Source organism: Poeciliopsis prolifica, unplaced genomic scaffold (genome assembly GCF_027474105.1).
Source record: "Poeciliopsis prolifica strain line A6 unplaced genomic scaffold, Auburn_PproV2 SCAFFOLD035, whole genome shotgun sequence".
Taxonomy (NCBI): domain Eukaryota; kingdom Metazoa; phylum Chordata; class Actinopteri; order Cyprinodontiformes; family Poeciliidae; genus Poeciliopsis; species Poeciliopsis prolifica.
In genome coordinates this window covers 5,865,045-5,892,369 of record NW_026562410.1, presented here as the reverse complement: position 1 = coordinate 5,892,369, position 27,325 = coordinate 5,865,045, and the positions used below count along the sequence as shown (strand labels likewise).

Genomic DNA, 27,325 nt, shown 5'->3' with positions numbered 1-27,325 from the left:
GCAGACCAGAACCAGAAGACCTGAGAGGTCTGTAAGGTTGATACAACAACAGCAGATCTTTGATGTATTGTGGTGCTAAACCGTTCAGTGATTTGTAAACTAACAACAGTATTTTAAAATCTATTCTTTGAGCTACAAGAAGCCAGTGGAGTGACTTTAAAACTGGTGTTATGTCTCTATCTTCCTGGTTCTAGTGAGAACGCGAGCAGCAGCGTTCTGGATCAGCTGCAGCTGTTTGATTGATTTGTTGTACAGACCTGTGAAGACGCTGTTGCAATAATCAATGCGACTAAAGATAAACGCATGAATGAGTTTGTCTAGATCTGGCTGAGACGTTAGTCCTCTAATCCTGGAGATGTTCTTCAGGTGATAGAAGGCCGACTTTGTAATCCAGTGACAGTAAAGGTTTCTTCAAATGACGTCACTCAAGTCAAAATTATGGTCCAGAAAAACTGTAGAATCACTTCTGTCACTCTGATGAAGAGGAAGAAAACTTGTATCTCAAAATTATGAGTTAGCTCATAATTGTTAGGAGATAGCATCTCATAATAATGAGGTCTTGGTAGTATAATGAGATGCTATGAGATATCATCTCATCATGCTAGTTAAAGCTATTTAAGACTTAGTTATCTCATAACAATGACTAGGTATCTCATTATTATTTGATAGTAAGAATATTTTTGTAGTTATATCATTATTGTCTCATGAAATAGTTCAGTCATACTTATGACATTGAAGGTTTTTTTTTTCCATCAGAGTGGCGGAAATTGACTTCCTTTAGAATATCTCTTTTTTTATTGCTACTTAATACCAGCATGTGGATTTAGTTTCAACAGTGGGACAATTAACCAACAGGGGATAAATAACAGAAACTTAAAAACATATGCACACCTTAATCCTAAATAAAATTCATTATTTTTATTAGAAGCAGACTTTATTTTGTGGAGTTTTATTTTGAATCGCCTCACCGGAAGTGCTGTTCTTTCGCCGCTGCTGCCGTTGAGCTAATTGACGCAGTTTTACCCGCTAGCTTCCAGGGACATCCGCTCCGGCCGGACAGCAATGGGACGGCTGCTGTTTCCATCCCAAACAATTCGATCTGAAGCGTGAAATGAGCGTCAAACATTGAATAACTGCTTGTTTTAGAGTTTTAAATCCCTGTGTGATTTATCTCGGCCCTGGTCGCGAAGCGGCGGAACTTGGCTGACTTGTTTCGTCTCGGGGAAGGAAGTTTGTTGCGGCGAAGGAAGCGGAGGGAGCCGGGAGGCCCGAAACAGCCCGACACGATGGAGGACTTCGGCTCTGCTCTGGAGAAGAACGTCGCCGACCTGACGGTGATGGACGTCTACGACATCGCGGCGGTGGTGGGCCAGGAGTTCGAGCGCATCATCGACCAGTACGGCTGCGAGGCGCTGTCCCGGCTGATGCCCAAAGTGGTGCGGGTGCTGGAGATCCTGGAGGTGATGGTGAGCCGCAGCAGCATGAGCCCGGACGTGGAGGAGCTGCGGCTGGAGCTGGACAGGCTGCGGCTGGAGCGGATGGACCGGCTGGAGAAGGAGAAGAAGCACAGACAGGTGCGGCAGACTGACCGAGGGTCGGGAGACTGACCGGGGGCCGGCGGTCTCACTGCAGTGTGGTTGCTGAAGAGAAGTCGCTTCATTAAAGTGTTATTGAAGCATACAAATAAATATGTGGGTGAAAATAGTCTCCATTGACCTGGTGTGCTCCGCTGTTGAACTGAGGCCGCACAAAAAATATTCAAAGGGCTGCAAACAGCCCCGAGCCTCACATTGGGCACCTCTGATATACAGTAACTTGTAAAAAAAAAAAAAAAAATATATATATATATATATATATATATATATATATATATATATATATATATATATATAAATTAAACAATAATAATATTGATCTAAGTTATTTAATTGCCTTTGGGCACTTAAACATAAAATACAGAAACCCTTCAGCTGTGAGCGTTTATATATATAATATATATATATATATATATATATATATATATATATATATAATATATATGTGTGTATGTATGTATGTGTGTGTGTGTATATTCACGCCCCTTCAATTTTTCTAAATTTTTCTTTTTTTTTTTTTTTGCGCAAAGTCAATAAAATAAGTTCAATCTGTGTGTCTGCAGGGTGAGAAACCAGACTTTAGGAAATAATTTATAATAAAATAATGAAAATGAAATAATCCGAGAATGCATTGAAACAAACAGCTAAACCGTATAAAGACGTAACAACAAGAACAAGAACAAAAAGCTGCGAGTGAAAACATCAACATGTAAACATTAGATCCGCTGCGGCTGACAGGACAGGAAGGCTGTGTTCATGTCTGCCAGTGTTCAGCCGGTCTGCTTCCAGGTCAGCTCCTCGTGACAGTGGCCGAGTCTCTGGCAGACTGATTAACCGGGTCTCGTGACAGTGAGGTGGCGGTGCGCGTGCACGAAAAGTGCGTTGAGTTTCACGCGCGGGAAAAGCGCAAACGCTCTCGTGGGAGAAACGTGAGTCGGACAGACAGACAGACAGACAGCAGGTTGAGGTTTTTGTCGATGGTTTTATCGCTACAAAACTAATGTAGCGATACATTAGAATCCCCACTTTTTTCTTTCTGTCACAATAAGAAGCTGAAATGTTTTCTGTAAAGTCGTAACTAGTCGCCTAGCAACAGCGACTGACCTTCTTGGCTGGGGTCGTTTGCTTTTGAACAAAGGTCACCGGATGATGACGTAAACTCTCTGGATTTAGTTCTTTTTTTTTTCTTTTTGGTTTGTTTTAAACATTATTGTAAAATAACAGTAAGAGGAAATTATCATAGTTATTTAGAGTCAGATGGTTTACCTTAGTAAAGGGGCGTGGCTATTGCTTTTAGGTGGACTCGCCTACTTTCAGCCAGCTGACAACCAGTGCACAGCAACAAGTTGGAGAGGGGCCATCACATTGTTGTAACTCTACCCTCCATGATTGATCCGATCAGTAGGTCCAGAATTTCTTTATGATCTGCCGATATTAACATGAAGACACCCACCAGGTCACGTCTCCACCGTTGCCAGTTTTAGCAACTTTGTGGCTATATTTAGCAACTTTCCAGAAAAAATAAATGCTACTGGCTGCAGCGTCAGGCACCTGTCTACCCATGTCTTATGCTGTTTGTGTTTTTCGCGCCGTCCTTTGAAATTTTGCTGTGCTTTTGTGCGCGTTGACAATAAGTGAATTCTGGTTGGCTGTAAATTAGACTAAAATGTAAACATGTGACTCAGACTTCCTGCAGGATGCAGGCCCTGAGCTGGCCAGGATGTTCACACTGTCGTAAAATGAAAATTCATGCCTCACTAGTTCTCATTTAAAGCGAGACATTTAAAGGACTGCTACGTCTTTGGATCTGGGTCTGCAGCAGATTGTGGAGCTTCACTTTGAGGTCGAAGCGGTGTCATCATTGGTTGCTTATCAATGTGTGTGCTCAGGAGTTGGAGCGGGTGGAGGACGTGTGGCGGGGAGAGGCCCAGGACCTCCTGTCCCAGATCGCTCAGCTGCAGGAGGAGAACAAGAACCTCCTGTCCAACATGTCCCTCAAAGACTCGGTGAATGAGGAGGACCTGCAGAGGCACGAGGGTGAGGCCGGCGCTTCTGAAAACCCGACGCCCACTTAGAGACCCGGAATCAGTGTGGGGAAAACTATAACTGGAGCTACATTTATAAAACCAAAACGTACCGAAATCATAAATGTTCTTTGTTTTTGTGTTTGAGAATCTATTCATTGGCCTTTTGAACTTGTGTGAAGTAGATGCATTTTCCACACAGGACCAGTTCATGTTGGACGCCTGCAAATTACGGCGCTAAATAATCCGCTTGGCGTGAGAAAACACCAGAATCCATCGTTTGCTCTGTAGTGGTTGGATACATTTTTAGAAAACGGGATCGTCTGCTGAGTATTTACCGACTGATGTGTACATGATCGCAATGGAGATGAATAACATTTGAATGATTTATTAAAACATGACGAGATGAAAATTAGACTCAAAGCTTCAGTCACTGAAGAGTCACCCGAGGACAAAAGGTGAAAGACTTTGCAGCGTCTTCGTCCAACCAAAACCGTCTTAAGTTGATAAAGTCAGCTAATCCAAGCCGATATATCATATTAATCTCGTTAATAAGAATGTTACCTGTTTTAAAGGAATGAACCCAATTCTCTTTCATTTCTCTACAGAAGCTGCTTTCCACACACTTAAAAGAAATTCTTTGTTCTTTTTAAGCTCCTCGACTTCTTTTGCCGTTTGACGTTTGGACCTGAAAAGGTCAATTTCGTATTTTCACGTTGTGAAATCTCATGTTTGTCTTCACAAAAAAGAAAAAAAAGATCAAATAAATCCGCTGCATGCGTCTCAGTTCTTCGCTCAACGGCCTCGCGCAGAGCCACACACAAAGAAAGCCTTTCTCTGCGTCCGCCTCGTCTCGACCTCTTCGTCGTCCCACACAGAGGCCGCAGTGATCCCGACGCCCCCGCCGGACAGACCGGCCTCAGTGCTGGGGAACACCTGCCAGCCTCCACAGCTTCCCCCCCTAAACTCCCCTCCTCTCTCTGCTCATAAACACTGGGGATTCAAAAAAAAACATATAAAAAATGTCAGAAACAAATCTTCTCAATTTGCAGTCCAACACTCCGCCGCTCTCTTGGTGGTGTCCAGGTATGACGGAGAGGGAGAAGCAGGTGATGATGAAGCTGAAGGAGGTGGTGGACAAGCAGAGGGACGAGATCCGAGCGAAGGACCGCGAGCTGACGCTGAAGAACGAGGACGTGGAAGCAGTAAGGCCACTTCCTCTCCGTCAAAGAGAGCAGCAGGAAAAACTTACACCGCAAAAAAACACGACATCTTACCATGTAGTTTTGTCTAGCTTCTAGCAAGAATATCTCTAAAGATTTCTCTAGAATACTTGGAGAAAAAGACTGAAATAACTTACAAGTAACTGTTTTTCTTTTTAGTACGTTAGTAATTCCTGATTATTGATGAAAAAGCGCTAGTTTTGTGGAATTATTGACTTAAAACAAGCTTGCAGAAAAATTATTTGTGAGATTTTCTTATTTCAAATGAATTAAAATATTTGCACTAAAGACTAGATCAAATATAAATGGTAAGATTTTGTTTTTTCTTACAATGTTCTCCACATTGTTGCATATCTGCCTTACGTTTGACAGGCAGTTAAAGTTAACCATATAACGCAGTAGTGCAGGTCATCTCAACCAATGAGAAACCGTTGGGTTGTAGTTTGGCGTCTCCCTCCCACAACTCCGTCTCTTCCTCCCGCAGCTCCAGCAGCAGCAGTCTCGCCTGATGAAAATCAACCACGACCTGCGGCACAAGATCTCCGTGGTGGAGGCTCAGGGCAAAGCGCTGATCGGGCAGAAGGTGGAGCTGGAGGCCGGCGCCCAGGCGCAGGCGCAGGAGGTCTGCGCCCTGCGGCAGGAAGTGACGCGCCTGCGGGAGCGTCTCCACGGAGAGCCGGCGGCGCAGGGCCCCGAGGAGCTCCCGGTGCCTCAGCCCCCGTCACCGGCAGAGGTGAGAGACACACAGAGATCCTGTTCCCACCAAGTTCAGGCTGACAGATGCTCTTAAATATATCAGGGGAAACTCTGAGACGTTTCGAATTTAAATATTTGCTTGTGGTCGAGTTTTATGTCCGCAGAAGCGGTTTAATGACACAAAAAAGTGACTTCATTCAGCTATGGTAGATTACCAAAATCCAACAGCAAAAAGATGTTTCCTACATAAAATTCCTCAAGGTTTTCCTCTGTAGCTTTGGTGTTCATTATGTGTTTCCATAATATGACCTCAACTTATGTTTAAAGCTTCAACTTTTATATACAGTTTTGTTTGTTTTTTTTCTTAAAACGGTCACTATGTCATGCTGGTATGTGAGATAGTGAAAAAATAAAGCTCCTCCCATAAATGCAGCGCTCCTGGTCAAAAGCAACCAGTTGCAGCCAGGAGGAGGGTCTGTCAGCGCTGTCAGTTAAGCTCGCATACGCGCTGCTAAATGTGCTAGCGGCGGAAAAGCAAGACGTCATTCCTGGAGAACTTTACATCCGCTGCCAGGCTAACTAGCTTTAGCATTCATGGCAGAACAAGCTAAAGCCTAGCAAAGAGCAAGGGCGAGGGTGTGAGCGTTGCATCCATGAGGGTGATTGACAAAGCTAAGACCTTCCTCTTGGCTCTGATTGGTTGTTTTTGACTGGGCAATGGATTTCTGCACTAAGTATTGGGACTGTCTCGACACAGTGGTGGTTTTGAAAATGTAAACGAAACAAGTTTAAAAAAATTTAAGTTAAATCCTGCAGCTTTAAGTTCTGCTGAAGATCTCCCGTCGCATTTACCTCAGAGACTGACAGTTTGGGGAATAATCAAGTGTTTTTCACTTCGCCAGTGGGATAAGAGCACCGCAGGGGTTTTGAGCGCTGAGGGTTGGTCAGACAGAACGGGCTTCGAGCCGCCTCCGCAGACCCATGCGTCCTTCCTCAGCTCAGAAGGACGTGACGATGAGGAAGCCGAGGACGAAGCCACGTTGCTTTGGGTAATGCAGAGCTGCCGTGATTTTCCGCCTTCTCCCCGACGACGGCGGCTTCAGAAAGCTGCCGGTCTAACGGCGTGACGCGGGCGGAGTGGCTCTGCATGGCAGAATGAAAACTAACACGGGTCAGCGGGGATTGGTTTTTTCCTTTCCTGCCAAGTGGGTGAGAACTTTCAGATGACTGCACTGACTATACGTCTAAATATAGATCAGCAAGACGACTCAACCTCAGACGGCACTTGAAATTGTTTCAGTGATCAACAAACCCTGAAAGGCTGGTTCATCTTCCAACCAAAATGAAACAAGTGGGAGATTTAGAAATATATTTAGACGTTGTATTTAGTCATCTGTGTGTTCGTTGGAAACTCCCAATGTGTACCAAATAAAATAAGTTAGAATAGATCTTGAGTGTCTGAATATGGAAACACGTTTCCCTGTGGAAAATAAAAGACATCATTTCTCCACCAACAAGCCCAACCACCACACCTTCCACTGCACTTAAAGTCACCCATTTTTAGCCGATTAGTCATTAAAACTGTATTACATGACTGCTACAATATTAGCAGAAGTTTTCCTGAAATACGTCATTTTTGCCCCCCAAAAAAACAAAAAAACAATACCTCTTTTTTGCCAAAAGAAAATCGGAACATTTTTTCAGTCATATTGATGTTTAAGGATGTAAGAACAGATCCAAGACAAGCATGTAGTTCTGTGAACTCCACACATTGTTCATCTGAAGTGCCGAGGTCGACTCTGGCTAACGTTAGATGCGCAATGGAAATTGCGTCATTTGGGTTCGCAGAGAAACGTCCGCCTCCCGAACTTGACGCTGGGCCCAGTTGAAGTGTCGCCTGATTGGTTAGAAATTTGTCACCATGTTTTGTGCGGAAATGCTCTTGGACAGCAGTGTTGGTGTTTCTCTCCAGTGAGCCCTCTTCTCTACTGCTTCCCATCACGAGGCGACGTGAATACTTTAGAGGAACGTTTATATGACGCGGAGAGAAATGATGTACATTTGTTGTAATAACTGAACTGTCAAATGGCTAGAAACTCCTGTAAATCACAGCGTCGTTATCCAGAAAGGAGGCCGCCTGCCGAAAAGTTGCGGCATTCATTTGGTGACTGCTTATGGGAACCCTGGAGGTCAGCAGCTTCAGCAGAGAATATTTATCTAGATTTCTTGTTATGTGGCCTCAGCTCAGTGTTCGTTTATTTTGTCATAAATGAAAAAGTGATTCCCATTTAAAAATTGGAAAATCGATTGAATTTGGAAAAAATTTCAATTAAACATACGATTCCCAACGTCATTCTTTTAAAACGTGAATCCGTGAGTCATTTCTAATCGGTTCCTGCGTGGCTTAGTGAGCTGCATGTGTTTGAGGTGTTTTTCATTAACCGAATGCCATTGTTTCTGGTTTGCTGAGCTGAAAGTGAGAAACACGTCACAGCTTTAAGACAAAAGAGACACAGACAAACTAACTACATGTTTGAAACTAAAAAACGCTCATATCTGACTTGAAGTCCAACATCTGCCACCAGGAGGCGATGTGTGATGAGGACATGCCTGGTGTGTTCCAATATTTCACCAAGGTATCCTCGCCTCGTACCCGCTTCCTCCTTCTTCCGTTCTGGCCGGTTTCGTTCACTCTGTGTGATGCACCGCTGTCTCGGCAGGAGGCGATGTGCGAGGAGGAGTCGGGCGGACTGGACCCGAAGGACCCCAACCGGCCCCGCTTCACGCTGCAAGAGCTGAGGGACGTCTTGCATGAGAGGAATGAGCTGAAGGCCAAAGTGTTCCTACTGCAGGAGGAGCTGGCGTACTACAAGAGGTAGATGGAGCCGAGTGTATTCCTTCTAGCTTATGACTGGACCAACAATAACACAGCTGCTTCCTTTCAATCGTTCTTCTTCTGGCTTTCATCCTGGGCTGATTTTCTGTTGATGTGATGCTATATGGAACAAAAAAAGGTCACTTTGCATACAGTGGTTTCTCTTTCTCTGGACATTGGTTTGGTTCACATCATGGTGTGTTTTTTGTTGTTGTTGCATTGTACCTTTAAATCATCATCATCATCATCATCTATATATATATATATATTATATATATATATATATATATATATATATATATATATATATATATATATATATAAACCCCCCTGCCTCCCCCGTACCCCCCCAAAGGAGGTGGAGAACGCCAGAGCTAAGATCCTGTGGGACTTCCAGATCCAGACAGACAGAATGGTAATGGCGAACCAACCAGACATTGTCGTAGTGGATAAACATCAGAGGAAAGCCGTTGTGGTAGATGTAGCAATACCAAGTGATTGCAACATCAGGATAAAGGAGCACGAGAAACTGGAGAAATACCAGGGCCTCAGGGAAGAACTGGAGAGGGCCTGGAAGGTGAAGACCACAGTGGTGCCTGTGGTCATCGGGGCCCTCGGGGCAGTAACCCCCAAACTGGAGCAGTGGCTACAACAGATACCAGGAACAACATCAGACATCTCAGTCCAGAAATGTGCAGTCCTTGGCACAGCCAAGATACTGCGCAGGACCCTCAAGCTCCCAGGCCTCTGGTAGAGGACCCGAGCTCAGAGGATAAGAACCACCCGCGGTGGGTGAGAATCCATAGTGTCATTGTTCTATCTGTACACATTATATACATATATACATTATATAAACGTTTCATATTACAAATAGACAAAAGAAGAAGAGATATCACTAATACTCTCAAAAGTTATAACAATGAATACAATACAATCAACCAGTCGTAAAGGTTTTTTTTTTTTTTTTACTGAAAGTGTACAGTCTACTATTTAAATTGTCCTGTGATCTGTGTCCGTCTTGCAACATAAATTGGGGGCTCGTCCGGGATCTTTATTTTTACACTTTGGCTTCAGATACTTGTAAGAGGCTGAATAAATCCAACAAAAGAAAAATATGAGAGTCCTGCTTCAAGACTTAATCAAAGCTATTTATTTAGTAAAGTTTCATAATTCAACAAATAAAAAAACAAGCACTTTTCCAAATATTTTCTACACGTTCCTCAACTTGTGTACTTCAGTGTATTCTGTGACGCTAGTCCAATATTCATTAATTTCTTCACTTGGTACAATATGGCTCTGTCTGACTTAGTTTCCTGCATGCTTTTGTTTATTGCCAGCATGTTATTGTGTAAAATGTGTTTTTCTTGATCTGTTAGCGTATTCAGAGGAAACACCTTTGTCCGGCATTTTCCACATATATGTGATTGACGATCGTAATCGTTTCTTTTTATAGTGATGAAGTAGACTATGACATCGCAACCCCTTCTCCGTCTCCCTCCCCTGAGCCGAGGACCCGCTCTCGGTCATCCGCCCAGCCCGAATCGGGAATCAAGCGACTGTAAGTGGCAGCTTCACGCCCACAAACACACCCGACCTGTAGCAGCCTGTCCCCGTCTCTCCCTGCTCTGCATTAAGGCAAATGATTAGTTTGCATGTGCAAAGCAAAGGGTGTTGTTTTGTTTTGTTGCTTCAGCAGTTTATCTCCCAGAGAAGCGGCTCTGCAGGGTCATAACTTTATTTCAAGCTTGTAACATTACATCACAATCTTACACACACACTCACACACACCCCAAAAAATTATTTTATTGGTCATCTCAGTAAAGCAGCATATTGCGACGGTCTCTTCCTGCGTTTGTCTGGCTGTGAAAATAAACACAGCCAGACTTACTTAGAGTTCAGCAGTGAAACTTGCTGAACTCTTTGTGGCTGCATGGGAAAGTTGATGTTCTCTAAAAACTATTGCTACCAAACAAACCCAGTGATGTACAGTAAGTAAACACTGCATTACAATGAACAGGAAGCAAAGACTTGGTAGAAGTCTGACGATCCTGGAAATTATTTTCCCACTTTTATTGTTGCCTTTTGTGTGTTTGTCACTAAGATTCTCCTTCTACACTTTACAAACATGATTGACTTTTTAAATAGTTGTTTATGCAGGCCTTTATGTGCAGTTCAAAATGGCTTCTCCTCACATGTTGACTTTTTCACTGCTTGAGACTTTATTATCTCTTCATGCTTGCTTCATTGTAGTTCAGGAGAACTAATAATAACTACGAAAAGTTTAAAGAACAGCCCATGTATTTACAGTCAGTAGTAGCTCTGTTTCCACTACAAACATGCGTAAAACTCTGTTGATATTCCGCTGATGTGAAAAAACCCAAACAAACAAACTGCAATTTCACAATTACGCCGTTTTTGTTAAATTGGAGACGCAATTAAAATCACACGTGAATTAGTTTGTTCACGTCATAAGTCATTACAAAACATTGTCCTACCACTTCCTGTCATCTTCTTTATCCTCCTACCACTTCCTGTCATCTTCTTCATCCTCCTACCACTTCCTGTCATCTTCTTTATCCTCCTACCACTTCCTGTCATCTTCTTTATCCTCCTACCACTTCCTGTCATCTTTCATCCTCCTACCACTTCTTGCCATCTTCTTTATCCTCCTACCACTTCTTGCCATCTCTTTATCCTCCTACCACTTCCTGTCATCTTCTTTATCCTCCTACCACTTCCTGTCATCTTCTTCATCCTCCTACCACTTCTTGCCATCTTCTTCATCCTCCTACCACTTCCTGTCATCTTCTTTATCCTCCTACCACTTCCTGTCATCTTCTTTATCCTCCTACCACTTCCTGTCATCTTCTTTATCCTCCTACCACTTCCTGTCATCTTCTTCATCCTCCTACCACTTCTTGCCATCTTCTTCATCCTCCTACCACTTCCTGTCATCTTCTTTATCCTCCTACCACTTCCTGTCATCTTCTTCATCATTTCCGCCAGCAGTAACATCCAGTTGCTGAATTGTGCGATGCAACAAAAAAATATCTTTTGCAGTTTTGCAAAAATGTAATTTTGATACTGCAGAAAAAACACTTTTTATCAAGAAACTTTAGGTTTTGCTTTTGTTTGTTTGGTTTTTTTTCCGAAATTGCCGTTCAGTGAATCTATTTTCATAATTCCAAATTGCGACGTTGTATGGTGGATGGGAATGCAGCTGGTGTTTCATTGTGTGTGTGAATGAACTCTGACATGACTTTTGTTACATCCCCCGCTCCCACCCTCCTCCTCCTCTTCCTCCTCCTCCTCCTCTCTGTGCAACAGGATCTTCACAGCCATAATGCCGATGGTGGCGGCTGGTTTGATCCCAGATGACCCCACTTTACAGCCAATCAGACGCCTCATGTCGCTTGTATGACTTTATTTTGTTGGTTCCTGCTAACAGCCTCCACCCGTTGCATGCGCCTCACCTTTGTAGTATTCTGATTGGCTGATTGTGGGGCTGTCTGTTTGTTGTGATGGATCATTTAAAAAAATAAAAATAAAATCAGCCAGTCAGAATAGACGTTAGTTTCGTTGTTTCACTCGATCTCTCTGCAGCTCACTGAATAATTCAGTAGAATTGACCAACTTAATCACTTTGGCCTTATTTTGTTTAGTGAATCACTTTCTAATGTTTGTACTGATCCATTAATAGGATTCTCAGTAAAATCCACATAGATTACTTCAAAAATAAATGCTATAACTTTCCAGTCATTTAGACCTTTGAGAAATCTAACAGACAAGATCACTGTAGGATATTTAAAATGAAAGCGCTTTAAGTTTCAATGAGTCCCACAAAAGAGCATTTGTGAGGTCAGACACTGATGTTGGATTCTCTCACTCATGTCCTCACGGACATGCTTGGCATACTGGTTGGAATTGTCCAAAAGTTTCTTTCACTGGGATTGAGGAGCCATCGTCTCTGAATCGAGATTGTACCGCCGGTGGTGACAGTAGCATCATGGCGTGGGATTGTTTCACCACAAGATCCTCCAATAATGTTCCTCGTCTTAAAGCGACAGCGAGACCGATCAAACCCGAAAGCAGTTGTGTGGAAACAGGAAGCATCACTGATATTAAGTGCTGCTGACAAAATGTATGACGTATTTGGCCATTTGGTTCAGAGAGACGTAACACCTGAACCGAAAATCGCAACTTGTGGAGAATGTGTAGCATTTAACAACCACATAGCCAGAGTCCACAAGTGTTTTTAATGGGTTCACAGCATGAGTACGTTAGAGTCACTGCAAAAATACGATGACTTTAATCTCAGGATTTTTTTAGAATTTTTATCCTCCAAATTTTGAAAAAAAAAAATTGTCAGGATTTTAACTATTGTTCTTCGAATTTTGACATGAATCTAAAAATTCTTACTTTTTTCTCAGAATTCTACAATTTCTCCCAGAATTTTAGACTTAAATATTTATATTCTGACTTTTCATTTCTTACAATTCAGTCTTTAATCTCAAACGTTTGACTTGTTTGTAAGGGTTCTGACTCTTTGTACTTTAATTTCAGAATTCTGACCTTTTAAACATTTTTTCTTTTGGACTAATCTAAAAATTCACTTTTTTTTCTCCTTGAAATCCTAAGAAATAAAAGTTTCTCCAAATTCACATTTCAATGACAAAATTCTGACTTAGCAATTTGTCACATAATTTAGACTTTTTTTAAAAATTTAATAATTAAAAAAGAAGAAAGAAATGAGAAGTATTTTTTTCCTATTTGGCCAAAGCATCTCCTCTTACTTTCAGTCAGTGGGAATGATTATTTGTTGGATTTTGTTCCATATTACCTGCATGAACCAAGTTAAATAATGATTCTGCAGCTGCTTCTGGGTCAGAGAGCAATAAGAACAGTTAGATCAGATCTTTTATATCATTTGCAACATTTTTCCTAATGAATGTCTCCTTAACACCATATTTCTTTCACTTAGTTTTAGCTATGAAATTTAAACAAGATCTAAAACCACTACCACACCCTATCCCCAAAGAGCCCTGAAGGGGGCGACATTAACAGCACTGTTACTCCTAACGCCGCTTTTCGTGCTTTCGTTCAGTTCCTGACCTCACAGACGTGACGGTGTTTCAAACTTGTCCGTCTCGTCTCTTCAGGTTTAGCTTCTTTTCACGCGACAAGCAGAGGGGCGCGCACATCGGCGCCGGAGGCAGCTTCCGGTCCTGGATGCAGAAAGACGATGTGTACACAGAACAAGCCCAGGAGGCTCTGCAGCATCTGTAGGATGAAGGAATACACTCCACTCCTCCCCACGCGCATCAAACTACCGTGACAGACTCTTTCTGTGCTTCAACCCGAGGGGCCTTGCAAGAAACGAGAGGATCTTCTCGGAGAAAAGCCTCAAGAGGCTTATTTAAATAGAGACGATACGCTGTCAGTTTAGAGACTGCGCAGCGTTTGAAATGCCAGAAAGTGCTTTAGTTTTCCAGGAATCGTTCCCACTGCAGGTGGTTGACCCACATTGAAGGACGGAGAGGGTGGATATTGACGAGAAGACGAGTCGGGAGCGTCAAGCAAATTGATTTCGACTGAAAAGAAGAACGTTTTTCAGATTTGTACTTTTTATCAGCAGAAGGGGAAGCTGCGAGGGAAAATTGGACACGGTTCAGTTTTACGGTATTTCCAGCCACGTTGGTCCTGACATGTGACCACCACCAGCATTTAGCGACTGCTGAGCGGCTCAACTCTGCGTCTAATCATGATTTAAAGCGGTTCCATCACCAGGAAAAAAAACAGAGGCTCTGGAGGTAGTGGAGGCCATTTCTGCAAAGAAAACACCATGAATGAGTGAAGGTGACGCCATGCCAACACTGCAAACTAAAACTCAAAAACAAATGATACAATTGGCAAACTTTGGCTTTTTGCCATGATTGAGTTTATTCTAATATTACACCATGCACGATTTCAACACTTTTTAGCATAAGAAATTAAATTTATCTCATCAAGTTACGTTCAGCAACCTCCCTAGTTCTGATTAGAAGACCAAATACGTGTCGTATCCCTGAGTCAGCAGATCTTTTACATTAAAATCTTGTAATTTGTACAAAATAGTAACAATATTTTAGTAAAACAAAGCGGACAAGGCTTTTTCAGTCATTGTAGAGCCAAAAACGTTAATGGGGTTTGCGTGCTTGCCCTATTAAAAACGTTATAAACACGTACACTTGACACTTTAGTTATGTGGGAGTGATTTTGATTTTCTCGCCTATCTTCAGCAATAAAAGTGGATTTAGGTTTTGCCTTAAAAAAATATAGCTTTCAAATCAATCGCTGTAATTTTGTCATAGAATTACAGTATAATAATTAATCACTTTGAGATAGCTTTTGTTAAATTTTATGTTAAATATGCAATATTTAACATAAAACTGTTGACGTCGGATTTTCTTGGCAGAAATGGGATTCCATAGAAATGTTATTCGTTCTTTTTGTTCTGACTCGTTAGGAAATGAACCATTTTCTCCGTCGATTAGCAATACTTTTCTACCAGTTCAATCTGAATGTATACAATAATCCTCCAATAATATACTTCTGCAACTCTAACGGTGCCAAACTGTGCAAGACGGCCATTAAATTGAAACTTTAGTTTCGCCGACTCAACCAAAACATTTTGTCTTTACATCCGCTTTGTTTCATGATTTCACAGCAGACGTTTCTCCATGTTACACTACTTTTACACACACACAAAAACGTATGGAAGGCTGCGTTTAATAAATAAAGACAAACAAATAAGCTCAAATGTACAACGTTGCAGACGTGGTGACTGACGCAGAGCAAACGCCACGCCGCTGTCCTCTCAATGGATCGCTTGCAGCTCGGCAGCGCAGACATCCGGAAAAGTCGCACAGGAGATGAAATGTTTTGGATGGGAAGGATGCAGTTTTTATTTAGTTTTATATTTGTTATGTTTTTGCAGTTTGTGCTTCGTTCGCTGCAGTGAGATAAGCTGTGTGTTTTACTAGTGACAGCACTTTATCCTTATTTACGCTCCTCAGAGAGCCGGAATAAATTATTGTAAAAAGGACAAGAATGCTACATAGGAAGAACACGATGATAAAGGCAACTGTGTTTTTGTGTGTGTGCAATTAAGCAATTTCTCTCTTTTTCTTTTCTCACATAATTAAGCCTGGAAGGACAATAACAGAAAAGGGAATCCAGACAAAGCAGCTCGATATTTCTCTCCTATCATGTCTGAACTCTTAACAAAAGCATCATGGCTCCAATTCAAACCTGTTTCTTTAGTAATTAAAGTCATTAACATGAAAAGGGTGTCGTGTTTCTTCATTTGACTCTACATGCTGATTTTTTTTCATCTTTTCCATCCACATAAAGTGAAAAATTAACTCGTCGCGGCTTTACAGCTCTGGCTCGACACTCGGGGTAAAAGCGAAGCAGGTGGACAAAGCAGCAGTTTGAGAGACGGCTGGTCGATGGGAAGGGATGCTGGAAGGAAGTGCTCACCACACCACGGCACTGCGAGTGTCCACACTGAAGAGTGTTTTCTGGGCTGAGGTACTGTCTTGTAACTAGCGATGGGCAAATGATGCTTCCCGGCCCACTGCTTCGCCCAAAGGTTTGTCACTGAGTAAAAGTATCACTAATAGGGTCATGAAAAAAAATTGTTCACATATTTGTCAAAATGTCATTTTTTTTCATTCATCTTTACATTTTCCAAAACACCATTTGTCATATTTGCATACACAAGCTTAAGGAATCTTTTTTTTTGTAAATTGGGGGAAAATTGAAACCCATTTTGTCCCACTTGTAAAGAATCCCCGGTTTATGAAATCGCAGCAAAACTGTCAAAAATGCCAGTGTACGTTTTTCCCTTGTGGTGTTGCGCTCTATTATGCTGGAAATGACGCAGATATAAGATCCTCAAATTGTGGCCACGTCGTTTAGAAAGTTGCTCTCGGCATCACTTTGAAGCCCATCTTTGTGCTTCCTGCTGTTTGTGTTTTTTTTTATATGTTTCTTCTCGAACAGAAACGGTTTCTTTCCCGGCCCTTCCTGTCACAAGCCCTTTGTCCTAAAGTCTCTCTCACCAGAGGCGAAGACGCGCAACAAGAAGTGGATAGAAATTGGAAAAAGAGGATCAACATGTTCAGAAACCTCAAAAAGTTGAGATGCGTTTGACAAAAACTGTCCGACTGGTGAAGCCCTAAATTCAATTCTAAATTCAGTTCTCAACTTTATGCTTGAATCCCAAAGCTGAAAAAAAAAACCCTACTGAAAACACTCATCTTCCCATAAAAACAAACCAGATGCACCAGTCCTAATATTTGCATATTAAATCTTTATTCATGAATGCTCGAACACCAGCATCAAGATTTCTTCGGCGCTACAACAACAATTTTCTGTCCTAAAACTGTAAAAAGCCAGTTTTGCCCACTTAAATATTTATTGCATCTGTTCCATATCGGTTTTTTTTTTGTTTGTTGTTTTTTTTTTAAATGACAATGTAATGTACTTAGAGATGTTCATATTAAAACATTTTACACAAGTGTTAATCCTACCAAAGAGAAGTCGTGTTAAGACAGGAAATGACAGCGGCCTGAAATTTCTCGACTGGCCTCTTCGTACAGACATTGTTTGCTTCTGTGAAAATCAACTGTGAATGATAAGAAAGAAATGCTGGCTGAGCAGGGAAAAAAAAGACTTAAAACACTTATAAGTACATATAAATAACAAAATAAATGAACGCGAATAAAGTTACCGCTGATACAAAAAAATGGCCTCCTGCAAAAAGCCGCCAAACTACAACTAGTTGGTTAAAGATGAGCAAATGAATGCCAAACTTGAGTGTCTTTCCAACTGGCTTAAGTTCTATGACAGAAGCGACCAACGACCCAAAAGTTGAATCTTAAAGTTTCACACAGCCTTGAAATCTAATTGCGAGGCCACATGCTTAAATACTGAAGTTGAGCAGAAACTCTTGAACCAAACATTTCCTCGTCAGTTTCAAACAGCAGCGACGCTGGCTTCGCTTTTCAGCTGCCCGGCAAAATTCTTGCAAGAATCTGCTGATTGATTCCTCTCGTTATTTTGTTGGATCATGTCGCGTCGTGTTTAACCTTTGTTTGCAGCGAAAGGCAACATATGGAGCCGGCTTCTGAAATCAGCTTCCCTCCGTTTTAGCTGAGCTGTGAAGCTGCAGCAGTAGCTTGGGTTCAAAAAAGAACTAATTATGTTAATAGAGGGGGGAAAAAACCTGAATAAGTTCATTTTCCACAAGTCACCCTTAGGAAGGAGACCTGGGCCATTGCCAATATTAACCAATATTAAAAATCCACAACATCATCATCATAATAATAGGGCAGTAATCAACAAGTTAGAAGGAACATGAAAATGCTCACTCTTGTAAAAAAACAACTGCTTTTCATTGTTATTCACCAATATTAGGACCAGATCTCTGTTTAGAATAGCCAGATCCGGATGCCCCGCCTCTCTCCATATGAATTCATGCCGTCACGTTTGTTGTGCCTTAATTACTTTATGACACTAATGTGGAACAACTGAAAATGATCCGGTTTTATTCACATAAACTCAACAGACTTCCTATTGCTCTTTTGATCTGAGAGGGTTTCCAACATGCTTTTTTGTTCCGTTACAAATGTGCACAAAATTGCCAATATTCTGCTAACGTTAAAAATTTTTTTAAAAATCGCAACTGCGGTGTTTTTGAAAGAAACTTCAAACAAGACCCACAAAATCATACAACAGTTTGTTCATGCGACAAGTTGTTCAAAAACACACTGCGGTGTCGTCATCCTCTAACTACTTCCTGTCGTCTTCTTTGTGATTTGTGCCAGCAGCAACATCCCGTTGTTGATCATGAGACTCGTGTCTCTTGATCCAAAAAGCATTTCCATTGGAGTTTTGTCAAATCCACCAAATTTGATTAAAATAAATAAATAAATAAATCATCATCCTATTGAAAAATATATTTTTTTTCTTTAAAATTGGTGTTTCTCTTGTGTCGATATCAGCACTTCCAATACTTGATGAGCCAATGACTTTAGGGCATTAAAACCAAACGTGTGTGTCGCCCAAATCAAAACCCTTAAAAGATTATTCTTTTATTCTACGTTGCATTCTGAAACACTTTGTTTTTTGAATTTAGAAGACCTCGACTTTAGACGCTTCGTCACCGTCTGGCTCAGCATTTGGTGATAACTCCTTTCATGGCCGACAGGTGGAGGAAGTGGGATCAGCGTATCAGCTAAAGATCAGTGGACATTTAATCAAACAAATTTTAACATACACTTTCATTCAAGCAGTTACAGCAAAACATTCTGCAAAGGAATCGCAGAACCTTTATATTATTTTTAAAAATTTTTTCCAATTCAAATGTAACAGTTGTGTTTAATATTAAAAAATACATTATCATCTAAAAACAAAAGAGGAAAAAATAATTATATGTATATATATATATATCACACTAGTTATTTCAGAGTTGCACAAGCTTGCGTCACATTTTGACTTTTCACCGAGCGTCAAAACATGATCGAAAGCCTCCAAGATGGCAGCCGAGCCAGGAGTGTGACATGGCCACCAGCGGCGGCAAACGGTTTCCATGTGGGACGGCGTGTTGGAGCCACCAGAGGCAGGAGAAGAGAAAAGAGGAGTGAACTTCCAAGAAAGCACTCGCAATCTGAGGGCTTGTTTTTTTTCTGATTTTTGACTTTTCAAACCCTGAAATTGTAGGTTTTTCTTGAAAATTGCCGAGATTAATCTAAGACAAAACATGTTTGATTGTTTTTTGGTTTTTTTTAGAAAATTTCTCAGTTTAATTTGAGGATTTCTGAGTTTTTCCTCTCATATTTTCAACTTTTCAATCTCACAAATTTCAGAGTTTTTCTACAAACTTTCTGACATCAATCCCAGAATTTCTTTTGTTTTTCTTGGAAATTTACTCCTTTTAATTTTTTTCTCCTACCTGCAATGGCCCTAATATGCTGTCGTATCCATAGCTGAAGTTCACTGGAGCAGAATATTTTTCCTAAAAAGCCCCAGAGGTTTTTTTTGTTTGTTTTTTTTCCTGTTGAACTTGGATATCATAGTGCTTGTTGATCCAAAAGGGAGGAGGGGTCTGAGAAGCTGTTCAGGGAAGTAATGCTAAGTATCTAAGGATAAATTACAAACAAACAAAAAAACTGTATAAAAAATGCTGAGCATTAACTGCCACCTGCATGCTGTAGAGGCATTGGTCTTCAGGAAGTACAAAATGTACAAAAGAAATGTGCTGCAAAACAACCAGAATGTTTCAGAGACACATATAAATAAAAGTACGCAGGTCCGTCCGATTGGAGCAGACGGACCTTAATCGAAATGTAAATAGGTACCCTAAGCCCCACTCCGCTCCAAACCCACCCCGTTATCTACCACCCAGCGTTCTCTGCACGGCAACAAAAGGGGTACACATTCTATTTCTAAGGCAACATGTCCGCTAGCTATGAGAAACACAAGTGTCGCTGACCGCCTCCCGTCAGTACTTGAGCCAGGGGTGAGCGGCGATGGAGGCTTTGCTGCGGTCCCCGTAGTCGTACAGCAGCTCCTCGCCCTTGTCGATTTCTCGGGAGGCGACCAGGATGAGGTGCGGCACGCCGTTGATGTCGTGGAGTTTGGTTTGGCAGTTCCCGTTTTTGCTGTGGTTTATCAGCCGGCCCATCCGACCCGTCTCTTTGGTGGCGTCCACGCTGCAGGGAGCGGAGGGGCAGAAACGCAAACAATAAGCAGACGTCGGTTTTGAAGTCTGTCCTGGATTAGCTTGGATATTGTTTCAGTTAGACATGACTACTTTTAAGTCATATGTGAGTAAAGCAGCTGGGTAGGGCTCAAGCACCACTAGGGGGCCCCCAAGCGCAAAAAGCTGTTGATAATTTTTTATTAACATTGAATAATAAAAACTAAATGCTATTGCACATGGAAAAACTTTTTCTACATCATTCTTATATTTGCCGTGCATATAATGGGTTAATCTCTTCCTGCTGCTGTTGTCTTCTGGCTAAACGTGTTAAACTGTTTCTTGATATTACTTTCAAATAGTTACAATAATGCGGCAGAGTTAAACACCACTCTGCATTTCAGAATTCAAATACGCTTGCAGTGATCTGTTCAGTGCAGTGCTGACATTTTTGATAGTTTTTCTACCCTCTTAATATTTCATATCGAGTCAAAACGTTTTCCTACCAGTACGTTTTGCAGAGGTACTGAAAGTAGTACATGTAGCAGCCGGTCGCAGGGTTTTGGGCGTACTCCGCCTCCCTCTTCTTTGCGTCGGTGATCTGCAGCAGGTCGCCGTGGTACTCCACGATGTAATCGCCTTTCTGGAAACACTGAGTGGCAAACACCGCCCTGCCCTTGCCCTCTATATGCTGGACCTGCGAACGGAAAGGACTCCGTGGTGACACCGGGCATGCCGACTTAAACGTCAAGCAAATCAGGTTTCGACGCGTCGCCGGCAACGAACACTGCAGTGAGTATTGGGAGTTTATCGGCATTGACCTACATTACCTCCATTCCCTCCTCGATGCCATTGATGATGAGATCATCGATGAGCTTCTTTTGTTCCCACTGGTGAGGCAGAGCAACTTTATTTAATGTCACAGGGTCGGACAAATTTACGGAGATAAAACATAAGCACCTCAAAGAAATAATAATGGGAAGTAAAGTACTGCATCACAGGAAGAAATATTAAAATTCGAATTGAACTGTTGACCTATCGGTACCACCAGTTTGACCGGAATCCACAATTGTGGAGATTCACGCCCAAAAAAACCCCATAAATCCATGCAGGTTTCACATTAAAGTATAATTGTGAATTTACTACAAGGTTTCCGCAAAAATGATAAAAGGCAAATGGATTTAAATGACTAACTCACCTGCAGGGGGCAGTATTTCTTACTGCCTCAGAACTTACAGTCGACCGTGAAAAACAACGAGTAACGAAACGGAGCTAATCCCTGTTTTAGTTTAGAGTCAAAGCAACGTCTCCTTACCTTGAGTTCAGTTTTGCTTTTTCTTGAGCTCCGTCTGATTGGATAGAAGTCGGTGACTTTTCGGTTCTGGGAGTTTTTGCCTCCTTCCCTTTAGTGGGGGAACAAGAAAAAAGGAAAAAAAGGAAGATGAAATACAAAATGGTAAATAATTTGCCATCCACCATCACACCGCTTACAATTTCAACTCATATTATTGTTGGCATGAGAAAAGACAACGTCACCTTCCCTTGCACCTCATCGCTGCTGACGTGGAAATAAAACTGAAGTGAACTGAACAGATCAACAACAAAAAGCTGAAAAGGTCAGCTGACAACTGGAGAAATTAAGTGCACAGCCATGATGGGATTAAAGCTCCACTGATTAATGGGCGTGTTTATTTGAGTCAATCAACAGTATTGACTCTTAACAAGGTTTTAGTGACGTCATTTTCCCTTTCTCAAAAGCAAAAGCTTTCCTGAGCTCTTTGTCCTTTTGCTGTGAGGTTTGACTATTTCGTTTGACTTATTTGGAAAAAAAAAAAAAAAAAAAGAAGGAGAAAAGATTTTGCACATCCATATTTTCTTACAATTACATTTACTATATGCAACTGTTGTACTTATTTGATAATAGGTGAATTTTACTTTTAGCCCAGTATTTAATTTTGGGAGGCCCCTACTGTATGCAATTATGCAGTTATAGTTCAAATTAAACTGTATTTTAAGTAATTTTTTTTATCTGCAATATTATTATCAAATATATATATTTTTAGTTCAGCAAAGAACTATTGAACCTTTCCATTTTCACTTTAGCTCATTCTCCAGTCACTGTAACTCTGAATCCCCCCACTAAACCCCCCACAGCACCCACTGGCACCAGAATCACCAAGATATTTTATTAATACAATCATGACATTATTCCACTGCATCGTAATCAGGGCATACGTACGTCCTCCTGGTGGATTTCTTCCCCATGACTTTGGCCCGGGTCCCTCTCCTCTGGTTTCCGTGGAGTGCGCCGCCGTTGTTGTGGTTGCCGTGGAGGGAAGCGTGAGACAAGCTGTTGCCGAGGGGCATAGGGAGTTCATGAGGGGGGCGATGGCAGAAGAGCTGCGGGAGGGTTGGCTGGTCGGTGGGCCAGCAGGGCGGACGCTGGCCGCAGGCGCTGCCGGCCGCCGTCAGATCCGGCTTTGGGTCTCTGAGCGTGGCGCCGACGGGGTCCGCTGTCCTGGCTGGGAGAGAGACAGAGAAATATCAGAGGCGGGTAGAGTAGCTCCAAAAAAAACACGTTCAAACATGCAGCGACCCCGTCGGACTACAGAGAGGAAGATGCCGACCTTCAGGTTGACTGGGAAGGTCAAGCTGCGGGACGCAGACGGGAGAGCCCCGCCCCTCCGGCGTCAACCTGATGCTCGTCTTCTCGTCATGAGCTGCTGGCTTGGACTTGGCGCAGCCTAACGCCATCACTGAATGAGGGCTGCACACCACTTCCTGTAAAGAAAAGAAAAACAATTCGAAACTGTCCTCTCCAAATGATTCCAGCTGTAAAGTCTGGGGCTGTTTAGCTGCAGGAGGAACTGGTGCACTTCACAAAGTGGGGAAGAATCTTATGTGAAAATCTTGAGGCAAAATCCAAAGACACAAGTCAGGAAGTAGAGATTTAGGTGCAAGTGGGTCTTCCAAATGGAATATAACCCCTGAACATACAGCCAAAGTGGTTCCAGGCAAAATGGCGTCAACAAAGTCAGTGTTTTGGTGTGGCAGACACAAAGCCTTGAATTTACTGACAGAGCTGAAGATGTGAGTGCGAACGAGGAGGCCAAAACTCCAGCAAACACTTAAAATCTTGTGGAAGAAAAACCCCAAAACTTTTGACTCGAGTCAAACAGTCTAAAGGCAATATACAAAATACTGAGGAAGTGTATGTAAACTTCTGATCTCGAAGGCAAAACTCTGACCTTTGATTATTGGGGCATTTAGCAAACAGAAATTATTTTTTGCTATTCTAACTAATTCAAAACAAGACAAGTTTGGCCTGATTTAACTTCAGACAATAAGAAACATTTTCTTTTGATTTTTATGTATTGAAACTTTAGTAAATTCCTTAATTTAGCCCAAAAGGAAGCACTTTATACACTGACAGGACCAAAGTGCTATACACAATCATAAAATACAATGCAATTATAAAATAAAACAGATCGAATATAAAATACATATTAATATACAGAGACAATAAAACAAAGTGAAACATCTCAGATTGTGCCATATATATATATATATATATATATATATATATATATATATATATATATATATATATTATATATATATATATATATATATATATATATACAGAAAAAAAGATGTGTCTTAAGAAGGCAGTGAAGAGGCCTGAATACGCCCAAAGGAAGATCAGTCCACAGAAAAATCACTTTGTCTTTGGCACCTTCAGGAGCAACTGATCAGCTGACCTGAGGGAACAGGAGGGCATGTAAGAATGTAACAGCTCAGACAGACAGGGAGGGGCAAGGCCATTAAGAGCTTTAAAAACAAATAAAAGGATTTTAAAATGAATCCTAAAATATACTAGAGCAAAGATTGGTGAGGATTTGCCAAAAATCACTACCTCTGTCTTATCTTCATTAAGTTTGGAGAAATTTAGGGTCACCCAGGCCTTCAAATCTTCCAGACATAAAAACAGAGACCGAAAAGAGGTGGAGTCTGCGTTCTCTAGTGGTAAGTATATCTGTGTGTCATCTGCATAACAATGAGATGACACATTAGTTCTATTGTTAGGGGTTTCTATTTTTTAGAAACCCCTAACACACAATGAAATGGAAAGACGTGGAAAGAAACGTGGTATTCTGAATCATCCGTCTGAACCCGGCCAGCCTGCGTTTCATTCTGCCAAAACAAACAAAAAGAACAAAAAAAAAACACAGACTCAAAGATCCACAAACAATCAAGACAGTGAAGCTCAAACAAGGAAATCAAGATTCTTTAAAAAAAAAACCCAAGAGGCAACGTTCACTAAACACTCTTAGCTTTCTGTTTACAGTCGGATCTACTGTCAAAATGAAACTAAAACGCAAACGGCCTCAAGTGAAAACAAAACCGAGGTGATAATCCTGTAGAGAGTCTATTTTTATTCAGCACTATTTAATATATAATATTTAAAATCAGAAATTTACATGCACCAAGTGTTGGCATTTTATTTCTTGTCCTGCATAGCAATTCCAAAATGAGGATGTTTCATCTAATGGCAAATTTATTTTCATTAACATAAAGTCATGCAATATTGGGCTTTTCTAGGCCAATTCCAGACTTTATTTGACCTACAGATCTATTGTTTTTATCCTACGAACTTCAAATACAGATATTAGAAATGTCTACACAAACAAATAATGAAGGAATATTTAATTCCCTTTTATTCCCCTATCTCCTGTAATTCATCAGTGGATATGTTACCTACCTTTATCAGGGTTTTCTTAACACTAAAATAGCAAATTCACAGTAAAATAAATAATGACCAAAAAAAAAACATATATATATATATATATATATATATATATATATATATATATATAATATATATATATATATATATATATATATAATAACGAGTGGAAAATTAATCCAGAGGTATCAAAACTTTTAACGAAAGGTTTGGAAAGGGCCGAAGCCTGAGGCCCAGATTTACTGAACCAGGAGAAAACCTGTCAGGACAGGCGTTCCCCAGGGCAGCCTGCTCGGCCCCTTCCCGTTTGCTTTGCTTCCCTATCACCATACTGCCAAATCTAAATCCATATTTGCAATAACATTTGCTGATCAACAACAAACAGATGAGTGGCACAACTGGTGAGCTGATGCCACGGAGGAGAGACACTCCTATCTTGAAAGAGATTTTTTTATTATTATTATTAATAAATAAATAAAGTATGTATTAAAACAAATCTCTTCGATATCTCTATAGTGAGGCTGTACTCTTTGAATAGCTGATGTGGGAGGGGCCCCTAGATGCGGGGCCACGCTGGATCCTCACCCACTAGCTCCACTCAGCCTGACTAGTCCCTTTAAATCCGCAGCACATCTACAAACAGGCCTGCTTGTCACTAACTCCTGCTTCAGTCAGCTCAAACTGATGCGTGCTTTCACGTCAAACTGAGAAACACTGCGGGGGAAAAAGGAAATACGCGACATGCTGGTTCTGTTAAACGCAATAAATTGCGGTTATATGACCACCTGACATGCATGTAGCGGTCGTAACTCACTAGCTGACGAACTAGCCGTTAGCACTGTTAACAAAAAGATCCCATCTGCAGCTACAGCAACTACACAAACTTCTTATTTAAAAAACACGGTTAACTACAAGATGACTGTCTGGTATCACTTCTAGAATACAAACAGGTTATCAACCCGATTCTTGGGATGTTTTCACCAATACTTCCCCACTTTGGCTAGCTTTGTGTAACCTCTTTTACATGATGCCCAAACAAGCAAACTTACCCCGTTCATGTCCGAGTTGTTTTTGTGACTCCCTGCTCCCGACAGACACCCACTCAGAAGCTGGCCTCGGCCCACTCCCACAGGCCGCGTGCCCCTGACACAGCCACACAAATCCACGATGTCCTATTGCACTTCTGTTGGACGGGGGAGTCGCCGACAGCTCAACCGCTGCAGCCTCCACAACCCCACTCCGCCATGTTCCTCTTGTGTGGAAAATGAATGAGAGGAGTTGAAATGCTGTCGCCCCCTGTCGGTCTTCAGTGGCAGTGCCCGTGCGCTTGGGAAAAAAAAAAGTTTGTTTACAACCCAAGCACTGCGTTTCTACACGCAACAACCAAACCGCAGTTTTTGCAATTTCTATTGTTTTAAGCATGCAAAAATGTTTTTATAACATTTTTTTTCTTTTTTCATTCAACTATAAACTAAAGGAAATAAAAATGTATGTTCCTCGGAAAAGTAAAATGAATACAAAAACACAAATTAAAAGTTAAATGAAACAATGTGAGGAATGTTACGTATTTAGTACTGTATCATAATCACTGCGTAGGTACAATAAAAATATGAATTCACACAACCACACCAGGTATTATGGAAAATGATTAGTGTCAATTGGAGAAAGAAAATGAATTCGGACTTTGATCTCCGAAATAAAACTGGCATTTAAGACAGTTCACATTATGATGAGATTATGTCTGAATTCTAAGAAATACTGTAAGATTTCTTTTAATAAATGTTGAGTTAATAAGTGGAACTTGACTAAAATGCATTTGAATGTTTTGTGTATGATACTTAAATGTGAAAACCTGTTAAATAAACTTGGGAAATCTGAGGTCTGCACGTTAGCACCCCCTACGGGCAAATAAAGTTACAGCACTCAGCGCTTTCTAAGATTGCAAAACTATTTCCTTGTTTAATTAAACAATTTATTTCACATATTCTACACTGTGTGGTACAATATGTTGGGAATTTACTAGTATAACACAAATAATATGATTGTAAATCTTTTAAGATTGATGTTTTTCTTTAATTTTTATATTACATTTAGCATGTGTATGTGTATATTCCTCAGTCATGACTGGAGGTTCATTATCAGTACAAATCAGTACAATAATAGCAATTTAATCAATGTAAAATATGTTAATTTTGTTTTGAAGTCAGTGGGAAAACTCGCCACACCTTTTTTCCAAACTCAGGGTTTGGGGGGCAAAGGGCACAAAATGCAATTTGACCTTTTCCCCCTGTGCTAGAGAAAAAAACACTCCACAGAGTTAACCATCACATTTTGAAAACTTAAATGTAGAAGGGGAAATCTCTCACTCATTAAGTCACTATAAACATGACACTGACTGATGAACTTTGAACTCAGTCAG

General features: G+C 41.1%; 2 protein-coding genes across 8 annotated transcripts; one reads left to right on the top strand and one right to left on the bottom strand.

Moving 5' to 3' along the window:
- The first annotated feature begins 1,005 nt into the window (after nucleotides 1–1,005).
- On the top strand, nucleotides 1,006–15,755 carry rilpl1 (Rab interacting lysosomal protein-like 1). 7 transcript variants are annotated; one of them, XM_055052637.1, is made up of 10 exons: nucleotides 1,006–1,574; nucleotides 3,485–3,632; nucleotides 4,706–4,824; nucleotides 5,327–5,575; nucleotides 6,441–6,587; nucleotides 8,124–8,174; nucleotides 8,259–8,413; nucleotides 9,867–9,971; nucleotides 11,741–11,828; nucleotides 13,573–13,673. In XM_055052637.1, the coding sequence occupies exons 1-10, from the start codon at nucleotides 1,287–1,289 to the stop codon at nucleotides 13,576–13,578; spliced, it is 1,356 nt and encodes a 451-aa protein (XP_054908612.1). In that variant the 5' UTR covers nucleotides 1,006–1,286; the 3' UTR covers nucleotides 13,579–13,673. The 7 variants fall into 7 exon arrangements, with proteins under 7 accessions (XP_054908612.1, XP_054908610.1, XP_054908613.1 ...); XM_055052635.1 differs by lacking the exon at nucleotides 11,741–11,828 and having other exon boundaries at nucleotides 13,573–15,755; XM_055052638.1 differs by lacking the exon at nucleotides 13,573–13,673 and having other exon boundaries at nucleotides 11,741–11,834.
- A 994-nt stretch (nucleotides 15,756–16,749) lies between these two features.
- Nucleotides 16,750–26,158, bottom strand: kmt5aa (lysine methyltransferase 5Aa). Its single transcript, XM_055052649.1, has 7 exons — nucleotides 25,956–26,158; nucleotides 22,787–22,940; nucleotides 22,399–22,681; nucleotides 21,475–21,562; nucleotides 20,990–21,049; nucleotides 20,666–20,856; nucleotides 16,750–20,172 (listed from the first exon to the last, which is right to left on the bottom strand). The coding sequence occupies exons 1-7, from the start codon at nucleotides 25,962–25,964 to the stop codon at nucleotides 19,962–19,964; spliced, it is 996 nt and encodes a 331-aa protein (XP_054908624.1). The 5' UTR covers nucleotides 25,965–26,158; the 3' UTR covers nucleotides 16,750–19,961.
- Nucleotides 26,159–27,325: the final 1,167 nt, after the last annotated feature.